At 40.8% G+C, this 14,614-nt stretch overlaps 2 protein-coding genes across 4 annotated transcripts in view; one reads left to right on the forward strand and one right to left on the reverse strand.

Moving 5' to 3' along the window:
- zap70 (zeta chain of T cell receptor associated protein kinase 70) overlaps nt 1-10,499 on the reverse strand; it is a 15,271-nt gene extending 4,772 nt beyond the window's left edge. Inside the window, exons 1-6 of one of the 3 annotated variants that reach the window (XM_080431089.1) lie at nt 10,266-10,499; nt 8,904-8,972; nt 1,492-2,005; nt 1,067-1,227; nt 724-862; nt 256-337 (exon numbers count right to left, since the gene is read on the reverse strand). In XM_080431089.1, the coding sequence (XP_080287215.1) occupies nt 256-337; nt 724-862; nt 1,067-1,227; nt 1,492-1,896 (787 nt within the window). In that variant the 5' untranslated portion in view covers nt 1,897-2,005; nt 8,904-8,972; nt 10,266-10,499. Of the gene's footprint in view, nt 1-255; nt 338-723; nt 863-1,066; nt 1,228-1,491; nt 2,006-2,216; nt 2,362-8,903; nt 9,033-10,265 lie in introns of those variants that run through there. The other 2 variants (XM_080431090.1, XM_080431091.1) reach the window with 2 other exon arrangements.
- Nucleotides 10,500-11,170: 671 nt separating this feature from the next.
- adamts10 (ADAM metallopeptidase with thrombospondin type 1 motif, 10) overlaps nt 11,171-14,614 on the forward strand; it is a 75,422-nt gene continuing 71,978 nt past the window's right edge. Inside the window, exon 1 of the mRNA XM_080430056.1 lies at nt 11,171-11,546. The gene's annotated coding sequence lies outside the window, so the exon portion shown is untranslated. The remainder of the gene's footprint in view (nt 11,547-14,614) is intronic.

Below are 14,614 nucleotides of genomic sequence, written 5' to 3' on the forward strand. Positions count from 1 at the left end.
TCGTCATATTACAGTGTCACACAAAAGTAGCAAAAACAACAAAGCCAATCTACAAGCTCACAACGCGTCGTGAATAACCAAAGAAAAGTATTACCGAGAACTTGTGACTAAATAATAACTACACTTGATGCATTGGAACACAGGTTATTTTTTCCATTTACTTAAAAAAAAAGGTTTGGAAAGGTTTCCACCCAATATATATAATATAATATATAACAATATAAAATATGAACATAAAGTGATGATTTTCAGTACCACTATTAGTTTTGCCATTGACACACGCCTCCCTGAGAACAGTCACCAGGCCATCAGGCTTCATTTTCAGGTACTCAACTAGCTGGTGTGACAAAAGGAAAGATTGACAGAGAGAGGAAGAGAATGGGAAGGGGGAAGATGTGACAGGTAATGGAACATGTCAATACTGTATTATTGCCACTGTCGCAAAATTGCTTGCTCAGGGTGGGACTGTCGGGTCTCTGCTCTACATGTAAAGTGTCTTGAGACAACTTGTTGTGATTTGACACTTTAATAAAATTGAATTGAATTGAAATTGTATGTGGAAAGTGGAACTTGAAAGATCTGTTGATTTTCATCATACACAGCACAACAGGATAGTATTAGAAAAATGCTTTGAAGAATGTTCCAGACGTGACATCAATGAGGAAGCTAAGCCTACATTTCCGCTGTACATATTTCTACAGTACAGCATTAAGAATGGCCTACCTGCCATACAGTGTCAAACTTGGTCCCGTCTGGCATGGCGTATTTCCCCGATTTGTCATGGAGGATCTGATAATGGTACACTGATTTCCCATACATCATAGAGAGTGCAAAAGTACCAGACTCATCTCTCTCTCTCACCCTGAGGAATACAAAGTAAACTGCATTAAAAACAACAAAGATCTCTGAATTTTCTAAAATAAAACCAAATAAATTGTATAAAACAAGTCAATGTTGATCCTTGTTTGTGTATTCTTTTATGGAGGTTGTTGGATGAACAATAAAAAGGCATATGTGGGGGAAACACACAGAATGTAGAGAATCAAAATAAGATTGAACTGCTCACAGGAACTTGCCGTCTGGTTGTGCACCAGAGTAAAGCCGCCTCTCGCCCTCTGTGCGTGCTATTTTACCATGGTACCAAGGCATCTTCTCATGGGCCGTGGTGGCAATCAGCTTCTCCAGTTGAGGAGCCTGACTAATGATGGCCTGTTCCATTGCCTCTCCCTGGACACAAACAGACACACAATCATTGTCCACTTCTATAAAGGCCAAACTGTACTTTGCTGTATGACCGTGTCACTTGCTAAAATAACAGTGAGAGTAACAGAGTTGTGCGAAGTATTAGCCATAATCAATAGAGTCTAGGGATGTGCACAACAAAACATTTTCATGGTCGAATAATCAGTGGTATGGTAGAAACGAAGAATTGATTATTCAATGTTTGCCAACATTCAAAATCCAGCCATGGATCATGGAGCAAAGACTCACCTCTAGGTTCCAGGTCTGTTTTACATACTCCATCAACATCTTCTCTCTCAGGCTGTCAAACAATCCGGTCCGTATGGGGGAGTCGGTGGAGCGCAGGCATGGTTTCCTCAGAGTACACACCAGCCCGTCTGGGTCCTTGCTGTAGAATTCACAGAGCTCTGCCGGCCCACAGTGTGACTTGCCTCCTAAGATGCAATATGTCCCATTCAGCCCTTTCTCTATGGGGTAGTGGTTGAAGTCCAGGTTCCACACCATGGAGAGGACATAGCCTCCTAGACTGCGGAGACACTGTCGCAGCATGAAAAGACCGTCCGCCATCCCGGCCAGCTTCAGCTGTTCCTCTGCCTCCCTGCGACTGATGCTGCCATAGTAGAAAGGCAGATCGGACGCAGGATCGATAGACATGGTGGCCCCGCGGCAGGAGTCAAGTTATTGTCTGACTTGGGAGTTCTGTTTTTATTAACAGGTAGAATGGAGAATGGTGCTGGACAGCAGGATTCTTGATGAAACAGACCTAAAGGTTGAGACAGATACAGAAGCACAGGAGAAATTGCTTTTGCAGAGGGTAGAAGATTCCTTCAAGTCTCCCTCCCTCCACTGCTTACCATTTCATGAGGCAGAAATTATTCTGTTTAATTTCTGGTGTACTAAATTACTACAATACTACGAGGATTATGTGGATACTAACATACAGTTGTAGCAAAGCAAAATGGCAAAGCACTGACCTAATATCACCACCTCTTCAACATCAAGTGCCACGAGAGTATTGAGGAATAAACTGAGTTCTGTTAGAGCTCACAGGAATGTGAACTCTCAGTGGTGTGAGGTACTATGTGATATGTGATAAGAGCCTACACTTTGACACTGCAAGGTGCTTACACATGCACCAACCTGGTGCTCTTCAAAGCCACAACAGGAAGTTGCAATCCGCCCCCAGTCCCCCTTCTTTCTCCAGCATCTCTATTCCGTTGAGCAGGTGCTTTTTCACTTCTAGATGACTCCTTCCATTTTAAAAGCCTAATTTGTCTAATATCCTTTTTGGTTTATAATATAGTACCCTCTGACATATTTAAAACAGCTATGTTACCACACCGATACTGACTCTGACAACGAGTCTTGAAGATTAGATTAGCATCAAGAAGTCAACGAGTCCGCAATGCTGGGTGTTTGTGCGAGAACAAGCGGAAAGTATCTGGTCATAACACCAGTATATACGTACATCCAACATAACATTTAAACATATGACGGCTTATAAATTATGTGAAACTGTAGATTATGTGATTTGGAAGATCTGGAATTGGGAAAATTACTCTCATAATTGAACAACAGGAGATATTAAAATAATTGGATCACCGTAGTAGAACTTGATGGGACACAAAGTCATCACTGTTGCCATTGAGGAGGCTGAAGATGAAGCGGAAAATATTAGCTAGGCTGTTGACCTTCAGCTTCAACCCACATTAGTCTAGACTGGCTTGACAGCTATGTTTGGAAAAAAATAATTCCAGTGCGGTTTTGACTAATCAGACATACAGTAAAATGTTTTCTCTTGCCTTGCTTGCTTGTCTCTGAAGCTTCATCGGTTTCAGGTTGACATTTGACTAGGACAGCCATCTCTTCCCATTAAAATCTATAAATAATTCTTGGTCTGCTTACAGTGTTATTATTGGTCTGCTTACTGTGTTGTCCGTGGTCCCGTGGACCATCGTTGACATACTGTTATTGATGTTATGGCATTTTGGCATCATGCAGGAATTCACTTGCATTAACATGACTTAAAATTACCTGTGCATGTCACAGGTAAACGCTTAGAAACCACAGCTTCCTGTGCATGCATGCTTGTGTGCTGCCACATCTATGCGGACATAGGTAAGCAGACAAGTTATGAAGACTCTACGCTATGGCCCAAGTACCTCAACTCTCTATTCACCACACCAAAGGCATGCATACCTCACACTTGACAACAGGACACAGTGCTATATGCTACACTCTACAGCACATTGCTGCTAGAGACAAACGCAATCATAATACAGTGAACCATGTCAGTGGTTCCATACACTTTGGCTTGGGATGGCAAATGGTTTGGGGGGTCTGTTTCTGGTGAGTCTGCATATGAGCATGTTCTAATGATCAGAGAACTCTAAGGTGAGACTAAACGTAGGCAGTCTGGGGTCTGCACTGAAGAGCTTTAACAACAGACTACATAGTTAGCATTACAAAGAGTGGATAGTGAGGATTCTGACAATTTTGGCAAATTGTTTTAGCATCTATCATGATAACTTCATTTCAGCTGTAGTTGTGAACTTGTGGCAATATTTAAAAATCCTTTATTGTGCCAAATCTAGTTCCATTTAAAAGAATCAATTATCCAATCTGTCAAATAGAATACATGTTGAAAGCTGTTGGGCTTGGGGGTGTCTTTGTAGGATAACTTTCATTGTTTTCCAAATAGATGGGTTGAGATATCAACAAAACCATTAATGTATTATCACACTGTCAAAAAATGTCAACATAAGCAAACCGCTTTGCTTTTGGACTCTTTGATCCTTCGCCATTATTATTGCTTCCTTTGTAATGGTTAGCAGACTTGTACTAAGATCTATTTCTGGTAAAAGTGTACAGTATATAAATAGATCTAAATCTCTGACTCTCTATTTTACCTACCATATTAGGTAAGCCCAAAGCCCAAACGTTGTTGCTGCAACTTAGATTCAAAGAGTGAGTTAAATTCAATTGCAAACCAGCCGACACATTGTAAGAAAAATATTGTTATGCTGTTAGAATTTATTACGATAATTACACTACATATCAATCTAATGACAGTTTTCTCACAACATATTAAAACCACCAGAAACACCGGCTGGAGTCTTGGCCCAGCTCAGTCCTCATTTTTAAAAGACATTTCTGCTTTACTACAAGAAAACAGTGCCAGTTACAGGAAAGACTGCAATGAGAGGGGCCCTGGTGTGAAAAAGAAAAGAAAAAAAGCCTCAGCCTCCGTCCTACTCCTCCTGCCCAGCTCTCCCTGCTGACAGGTGCCGCCCCAGCCCGTAGGACGTGCAGTGACAAATATCACCCTCGCCCGCCAGCTTCCCTCCCCTGAACACAGGCCAATTGTTTTCGTATAAACGCTCGACAAAGCCTGATTCGAACCCACATCCTCCGCGCGGTGGTGGGCCGGGCACTTCCCCACTGCACCGCCCGAGCGCCCATGTTTTTACGCTTTTAGAGCTGGTTTGTAATGCCGACTCGCAGAGCCCAGCGACAAGTCAAAGTTATGAGTCAATGGGGATGGGGTGCCCCCATGTGTCTCTCAGAGTACGATCACATATACCATATAAATAAGGCTAAAGTCCTTCCGCAGCTGACCCGAACCGATAGTGCTTTACTCCATTTCATCCCCCTCCCTCTCCTGCCTCTGTCTCTCTGTTCACTGTATCTGGATGGAAAATCATTAAAGAAAAGAAAAACATGTGAGTCAAGTTGGACAGTAACTGTCGATGAATATTACCCCTGCTCAACATGTTCTAAACCAGGGGTCTTCAACCTTTTCAGGCCAAGGACCCACTAGCTGAGAGAGAGATGAAGCAGGGACCCCCTCTATATTGTATAAAATTGTGTTTCAGAATTAAACTTTTTTTTGGTTTACTTGGTCTGCTCTTTTTTCCCTCTACACCTATCCTTATCCTTATACCTCTTTGCCAAAAATACCTTTGCTGCGAGGCGTTGTGAGCTGCTATTTTTGGCTAAAGTTCTCCTCAGAAAAAGGGATGCTAGAGTTCAAGTGGTTAAGGTAAAAAAAGTAAATCATATCACACAAAGATTTGGCGGACCCCCTGTTGTAACTCTGAGGACCCCCTAGGGGTCCCGGACCCCCTGTTGAAGACCCCTGTTCTAAACACTATAATATAACCCCTGCTCAACAATCTGTTCACCACGAGAGATGTGGTTTTCCTCTCTGAGAACTAATGTAGAGAGCCATCTGCACGGTTGTTCTAACATACAGCTGCTCTCTTGTCAGGTGAAGCACTGCATAAGTGAAACCACGCAATCTGTCTTCTTTACTAATGTTAGCCAAATCTAACAACTAGTGAATTCATTTGACTGAATAAGTCAAGACACATAATTGGATGCCATAATTAGAGCTGGTCTAAAAACCTACGTCTGCAACTACGGTACATTGTTCTGAAGAAAGAAATAAGAAGCATGTTCATTGTGATATGAGATTCATGCACACTATTTTTTAGTAAAGTCTAACTAACCATCTTAGCTTATCTCGGACTGGATTGATGTACATGTGCATGACTGTGTGTGTTATTGTATAGTTGTAAGCTACAAAGAGCAAAATAGGGGTCCCATTTTAATGTGATTTCATACAGGGGTTTGGTACCAAGATAGCAGAATTCTACACCCAATGTCAAAGGTCAAGGCCATTCTTACTACGAATAGAAAAAAGATTGTCAAGAAGGTCAAAGGCCAATTATATTGTAGTTTAAGGACGTGTTATGCTCTTGTATGCTGTGCTCTTGTTCAGTTCTGGGACAAACTAACTTCTAACTGCCAGACCACATGGCAGAGTTTCTGTATCTGTCTTCAACCCGTGTTCATTGCAACTTATGCATTTCACATAAGTTCAAAACGTTCCAGCTATTTTAGGTGATGATTACATTGGCTTAGTTCTACTTTTTATCAGGAGAATGCAGTCATGGTTCTGTTAATCAAAACATTCCTGGATACATACATCAACATGGTTTCAGTGTTGAAATGTTGTCTTTAGAATACTTCAGGGCTGTTTATGTCTCTATAGAGACATAAACAGATATACATTTGTATCTGCTTACGCAGGGCTCACATTAAATGACTTGTTGTCCCAAATTAATCCTTTTGAACATCGCAATTGAGAGACATTTTCAGAGTCTTTCTCAGACCAGCTTTCTAAATATATATCATATGGAGGCCATTGCCAAATTAACACCAAAAAAGGGCAAGATACTATAGTGTGAAGGCAGCTTTAATATCCATTGAAACATTATTGTACAGCCAAAACACCTCATTGTAACATAAAAAATAGGTCAAATGTAGGATGATGGTGTTAATGTCTTGTGATTTGGGATGGTTGTATTACTTTTTTTTTTTAGACTTTCTTAACCACATGACCCCTAGCGTCCCTATATAGCCAATAAATAAAATAAATAGCCAATCTCATTGTTGTGAGCTTGTAGATCGGCTATTTTCACAATTTAATGTACGATGGCGTTTATAGGGTTTAAGTGGTTAAAGCCAGTTTTAAGTCAACTTTAGATATTTTTTAATGAGGGAGTGTAATTGTAGTTACAGAAAAGGCTGATTATCACTACTCCACTATGGGTAGCCTTCTGAAGGGAATTATGTGGCCAATGGCAGGCAATGGTTAGGTATAGAGAAGGGTGGCACTCTTGGCATTGTGCCCAGGGCCAACGGGGGGAGCAACTAAACAACCATGAATGACAGGAAAGGTTAGCAGGTTCCCTGCAACACAACCGCAGTGATTTACTGATACCAATGTCAATGGAAACTGTCAAATCTATTAAGCATTCACTATACCTTCCTAAAAAACACTTTCTGTAACAAAAATGTATCAGTTGATTTTTAATTAAAAAAGCACATCTTCTGTAATGTTTTAGATGCTACAAACCCTTAAAGCAGCACTATGTAACTTTTAAACAACTATTGCATATTATGTCCCACTAAATTATAAAGTAAAATGTTAAGCAATAACAAAAATCTTTCCATAAATGTATAGACTCAGGGGGGTCCCTGTTAGGGGCTTTACTGTATTACTATGAGACAATGAGTTTCATCCGGGCATTTGAGCTCTAGTGTCCCACAGGTAGGAAACGTGAAACACGCAAGAGAAGATTCCCTATTTATCGATTGTTTCATCTACACATTCTGTGTCAGTCACACACTGTTGGGTGCTGCAGGTATGGGATGCGCGGCGAAAGTAGCAGACCTACAAGCTCACAACGCGTTGCGCTGCATTGCGGGATCCATCTCCCTAGAAACAAACGTAACTCACCTTCTATCATATATAAATATGAGTCATGACCCACGTGTATAAAACTCATGAACGTGCACGGCGCAGTGCACGAGCAGGCATGTTCCTGCAAAGCCACACCTTTTCAGACAAAAGACTCAAACATCACGTCACGTCACTAGTGGCGAAACTGGGACACAGGGACGCAGAGAATCTCAAAGTCAAAGACATTGGCTGCCATGTTATTTGTGTCCAAAGTGGCCGCTGATACCCAAAACTACATAGTGCGACTTTAAGTCATAGGATAACATTACCACTTACCAGACACTGGCTTTGCTGTTTATAATTACAATGACAGTGGTGACTTCACAGATATAGTTTAACTCTCATTGAGTCGAGTTCCACTCGTAAATGTGCAGTTGACTGTGACATTGAATTCTAAGTACTTTGTGCCACTTTTAACAATATTCAATGATCAAAAACTCATGACTCAAGCCTAACAGTATCAACATGGTTTGTCAGATCAATACACATGAACAAATAAATACTGTATATTTATTCCATCGAAAGATTATTCTCCTCTCCAGGCTATTATTGTTTGACTACAGTTTAAATGTTTTGCAGATATGCCTCACTCTTGAACTAAAATACATCCAGCAATTTTGGGAAAAGTTACAAGCAATAAATAACACACATACTGTAGACCTCTTGGGTGTGTCAGATCTTTCCCATTTTGGTCTTCTATTCCAAGGCACAATGAAAGCAGCTAGAGTTATATATATATAGAGATAATCTCTACTGTTGAAGCCACAGTAACAACGTCTTGGCCTTGCCATGGTGAATACACTTGCCTTTGTTCCAGCAAAGACACAGCTAATGGGAATGTGAAACCCATTTGTAAATGGACAATCTTAAGTTGTTTGTGAAGTTTAAACAGACTATTAAGAATATAAATATCCCAAACTCCACGCACAAATTGAGTGCAAATGAAAAGAGAAAATCACCATAACAGTGTGCCATTTAAAACATAATACTGAATTATAGTGGCCTTTGATTGTGTTGTTTTGAACATTTTACTCTTAATTTACTTAGATGGAAGATTAAAGTGCTCTTTGATGGACATACTTGAAAAGACCAAACTCAGCCACTTTTACATTTATAGGCCTACACTGTTAACTAGCGGGTGGAAATAATAAATTGTCCTCTTTGTAGGCTATGTGGACTGAAATGTAGATCTGTGCTAAATTGTTTCAGGTCCAAGAACTTTGTGTGAGTGTGAATATAGAAATGTACTAACCTGAGCCTGTTCTAATAGGTGTTTAACATTAGATAGATTCCTTTATTAACAACAAGGTTTTCTTTTAGCAGATACATTTACAATCCTAGATGTACTTACCACTCACAGCTTCACTTGATGTATGAGCAATGTTGCAGCTTTAGAAACAGGTAGCCATTATCTGTTGATCTGAATGCAGGAAAACACTGTGGGTTGGTTGTGACGCTCAAACATACACCCACACATTTACTACACACACACACACACACACACACACACACACACACACACACACACACACACACAGACACAGACACAGACACAGGCACAGGCACAGGCACAGGCACACGCACACGCACACGCACACGCACACGCACACGCACACGCACACACACACACACACACACACACACATTTTTATTTTATTAAGGATCCCCATTAGCTGGTGCCAGGTAGTCTTCCTGGGGTCCACATAAAAAAATAACATACAAACAAATACAGCAAATACAAAATTATTAAACGTCAGTACTAAACACACAATACAAATTACGTGTGAGAAAAGAACAGGAAACAAAAAAACAAAAAAATACTGTAAATGCAGCAGAGGTACCGACTACTGAGGCAGCTATTCCAAAAAGATGATGATCTACAAATAAAAGATATCCTTAAAACATTGGTTCTTGGACAAGATAATACAAGCTGCCCATTACTGGAACCTCTAGTGTTATGATCAAGCACAAACAATTTGTGTATGTGTAAAAACAGGAGTTTTACTGCTCATGACTGACTTGAAGCACAAGCGTATTAGAAGACAGACTATTCTCAACTGTAAGCCAGGAGAGGCAGGCATGCATACGGCTCACATTAGATCTTAGTGAGTAACCAAGGACCAACCGTGCTGCCCTGTTCTGGACAACCTGGAGCTTCCTAAGGTCACCACTGGCAGCAGATGACCACACCATAGAACAATAGTCAAGATGACATAAAACTAAACTTTGAACTATATCTGACATACTGTAAGGGGACGGGCAACAAAAGAAGCAAATTTCCTGGAAGTACTAATTGCTCTTCCCATTTTCAAAACAATATCATTAATGTGGTGAGACAGACCAAGACAGAGTGCACTTTCAACTTGCTGAACTTCCGAATTACACAATCAAAATCAAACTTTGGGCTTGTAGATAACCTGTACCTTGTTCCCAATCACAGCACAATACAATTGGTACTAGAGATGCTATGATGAAAAGTCTATCTATACTACCAGTCATGCACAATTTGCATTTCTCTGCTCAAGACTTCATTAAGTACATTGCATGATGGTGCAGGCTGGCATAATGCAATGTCGGTTCATCCGCATACAGAACTGCTGTGACACACGCACATTTGGTAGCCCTGAGAAGAGCAACGGTCCTAGGCAACATCCCTGTGGAACCACACTCTAGACCTCTGCTACTTATTAGGCTATTAAGTTAGTGTACTTACAGTTGAGTTTAGTGATCCAAACTGTAGTAGGCCAGAGCAGAGGTTCTCAAATTGCTGAGTTTCGGACCCTCAGGGTTCCTGGGGGTTCCAAATGCCCCCTTAATACAGGTCTGTATCTCTGTAACTCTGAGAGCGTACAAAACTACAAATGTAGAGTTATAGGATTCTTGAAATTAAAAAGTTTGAGAAACACTGCTTGCTGTATGTGACAGTGATGAGTGATGATGACTGATGAGCCAAACCACACAGACCTCGGTAGTAGCTCCCCCGCCAGCGTTGCCATGTCGGCTTATTATAAGCGACTTTGGGCTTCTTTTCTGTAAAGTTGCTACATATTGGTAGTTGCGGGTTGCGTTTTTTTTTTTACTTGTTTCTTAAGTATAGTTGCTTATTTGGGCTTGTTTTCTAATGTTGTTTAAACCAGTGGTTCCCAAACATTTTCATGGCAAGCCAGGACCCCCAAATGAATATGTAGTATTTGTCCACGCACGGACCCCCCTTCTAAAAGTATTTTGTGACCCTGTACCAGATTGTTGTTGTTAAAACGTTAAAAAAAATATATATAAAAAAAATCACTTTTTTCTCAAGATTTAAAAAAATAAATAGAAGATCTACAAGCTGCTTGTATTGTATTGTATGCTGCTATTTTCAAATATCCGATGCTCATCATGTGGCTGGGCTTCTTCTGGGCTTGTTTTCATAGACCTCGTTGCTTGTTTCTCTCGCAACACCTGGCAACACTGTCCCCCGCGCGCGTTCACTCCTCATTTCCTTCCTTTGACGCGCGGCTCTGCGCCAGGCCGTCAGCGCAGCGCGCAGCCACTCAAACTGAAACAGTGCAACCAGACCAGTGGCCGCAGTAGATCTCCAGTCCGAAGTCAGCCAGTGACATCCTGGAGTGGACCTGGAGGGGAGAAGATCTTAGTCCGCTGCTCTCAGACAGACTGTGTGCGCGCGCACGCACACACACACACGCACACACACACACACACACACACACACACACACACACACACACACACACACACACACACACACACACACACACACACACACACACACACGTGCACACGCACGTGCGCACATGCACACGCATACACACACACACACACACACACACACACACACACTGTCTGGATTCCGCTCAGTCTGGGCTATTTGTGACGAGAGGCAACAACTGACACGTCTAGAGAGGACGAGAGGAGACGAGCAGACATCGGCAACTCGGCAACTCTCTGCAAAGGGAAACGTAGCGGATAGCATCTCGCTACTACAGGGAAGGTGAGTTCAGTCAAGCTATTCCAAGATGATGGTGTTAATGTCTTGTTGTACATTTGTGTGAGTTTGTGTAATCTTTTTATTTTATTTTATATTTTATTTTATATTTTATTTAAAAAAATGTTTTCATTGTTTTGTTTTATTTTGGAGAAACATTTTTTATCGCGTTTTTTTTTTCGTTTTGCAAGAAATTATAGCCTACTAATAGCATGCATGTGTAGCCTACTATGTCACTCAACTCGCAGTGTCTGATTCCTGAAAGTTGTCAGATTTTCTTAAAGCGCAGTTGTCGTCTTAAGAAATGACACCATATGTTTAAAATGAGGTAGTGTGTAATTGTAGTTACAGAAAGGCTGATTAGTACCAGACCACTCTCTGCAACTATAGGAAGTCTCCTGAAGGGAATGATGTGGTCGATGGCAGGCAGACAGGTTAGGTATGGTATGGAGTGGCATTGTGCCCATGCATGGCCGATGGGGGGAGCAACTAAACAACCACGGATGACAGGAAAGGTTGGCAGGTTCTCTGCCACAGTGATTTACTTAAGTTGGGATTTATAGTCTATATTTGCGAGTTCTTAGTTCTATGTGCAACCTCTCTCACAAGAGACCATGATAGCATCATAGATGGTGTTGTGTTGGGGTGAAGTAGTGCCTAGAGTCAGACCCCCACCCCCACCCCAACGGCTGCTTATCTTATATAACCCCTTTGATTTCCACTTTTTCCCCCATTTAAAAAAAAAAGTTTAAGCCCTTGACTTTGTGATGATTTATTATGATATAGTATTTATTTATTCATTGTATGTAACCATCTAATAAATAAAGTTGATCATTACTTAATTAAGCCTAAATAAAATCAACATAAGTAAAACACTAAATAAAAATAAAACAGAGAGGAAAAATATTTTATATATATAAATATATACCAGTTGATTCATTCATCAGTTTCATTCTGAAGAGTCATAAATCAACAGGAGTCCTGTATTTGCACACATGCCATTGGTTTGGTGTGCAGCAGGCTATGTCAAAACTGTGGTATGTGACCCAAGCTGGGTCAATCAATCAATCAATATATCAATCAATCAATTAATCAATCAATCAATCAACCAACCAGTCAGTCAGTCAGTCAGTCAGTCAGTCAGTCAGTCAGTCATCAAACTGTCATTACACCGTGGTAAAACAGAATCCATTCTTTTTGGGTCCAAACATACTCTTAGTAATGCAAATGATTTCAAGGACAGAGTTGATAACGTAATCATTCTCAAGCAAAGAAAATGTTACCTATTTGGGATGTATTCTAGACAAACTGATAGGTGAAATCAAAAGTCAAAAGTGATTAAGAAAGTCAATCAAAGAATGACATTTATGGGCAGGATTTATTCTTTTGTCAACAAAAGTGCTCTCAAGGCTCTAGTTGGAGCCCTCATTCAATGCCATTTCGATAATACTTGCACCTCTTGGTTCTGTCACTAAAAACTAAGCTTCAGACCTCCCATAACAAACTGATACGACTACTTCTCTGCCTTAAGCCCACGACCCACCTAATTCCAACACACGTTGCTAGTTTTGGATAGCTCAGGGTAGAAAACAGGGTTAAGCAAATATCAATGGGATTGGTATTTAAGATAGTCAAATGACAGTGCCCTCAATACCCTCATACCTGTCTAACTACTTCTCCAAAGTGAGTGACACCCACAGCCACAACACTAGAGGGAGCAACCATGATCTGGTACTACCCATTTATAGACCAAACATGGGAAAATTCTCATTCTACTACTCTGCCACCAATGTGGAAAGCATCCATTAAAGGATGTGTATCACTGGTCTTTTTCAAAATTGGCCTGAAAAAACATCTATCAGGAGACGACAAGGGGAGGTAAATGTAAATTCCCATCGAAAGGAAGTGTCATTCACTGCAGCCGTTTTTCCTTTTTCTCCTTTGTACATAAACATATAGTGTTTGTATTTGTTGATGACATGTATTATTGTGTTAATTTGTTGATTAATTGAATACATAGGACCACAATGGAAACACGTCCCCAAGCAGGACTTTTTTGTGTTATCGTTTTAGCCTTAATGTCTTACTAAACCATGTGCTGGTTACATTTCTGACTAATAAAGTATTCATTCTGACAAAAAATCAACACATGAATAAAAGAAAAATCAAATCATTTATATTTTAATGAGCCTGGATCATAGGTCAGGGCTTCATTCACTCAACATAAGTCCCAGGCTCAAACTTTAAATCCCCCACAATGCATTATGTGATTAGTATGGACTGGAGAGTATGAATTTAGATTAGAATAGACTTGAAGTTGTGACTAGTATAGAATATGACACCGGGAGTACAGTAGCTTTCACAGCAATCTGTACTCTGTGCTCAAAGTTGCTGACTGATTCACTTCAAGACAAGTCACTGCTCTCACAAAATATTGTTGCAGCCTAGAGAGGCTCATTTTCAGAGTCAGGGGAGCGCATCCTTGGCTATTCGACAGACTCGGCTTGTTTATGTTCCCACTTTTCATCTGCCCACTGTTTATTTGGCGAAATTGAGAGAGGAATGCTTGCCCCTTTCTCTTGACCAGAGAGAGAGAGACAGGGTTTAGACTGAGAAAGTACCCTCACTCATTTGACTGAGACAGATGGCCAGAGAGACAGAATAGGGAAAGATGGAGAGAGAGACATACACATAGATGGAGATAGAGACTTACAGAGAGGGAGAGGGAGGGACACAGACATAGTTTAGATAGATATTCCATGCTTTTCTACTATTTTATCACCTCATGTGTTGTTTATTGTGCAAGGCCTTTGTGTGGGCGTCCATGTGAGTCCTCCACGCTTGCAAGGCAGGTCAGAAGGAGTGACTGAAACACTTCAGAGATAAGTTAACAGTGATATCCAGGTTACAGGCTGTGAGCTGATCTCACAGCCTCATAGATTTGCTTGGAAGGTTTTTTGCAGCGTGTTGCAAGAGGATCATGGAAGTTTGAAATTAAATCTAAAACCTGAATCATAAACCATTTTCTGATCAAAGAGAGAGCATGTTGGTCTTTGTGTGTGTGTGTGTGTGTG

The sequence above is a fragment of the Gymnoscopelus braueri genome (assembly GCF_963280865.1).
Source record: "Gymnoscopelus braueri genome assembly, chromosome: 6".
In the NCBI taxonomy this organism is placed as follows: domain Eukaryota; kingdom Metazoa; phylum Chordata; class Actinopteri; order Myctophiformes; family Myctophidae; genus Gymnoscopelus; species Gymnoscopelus braueri.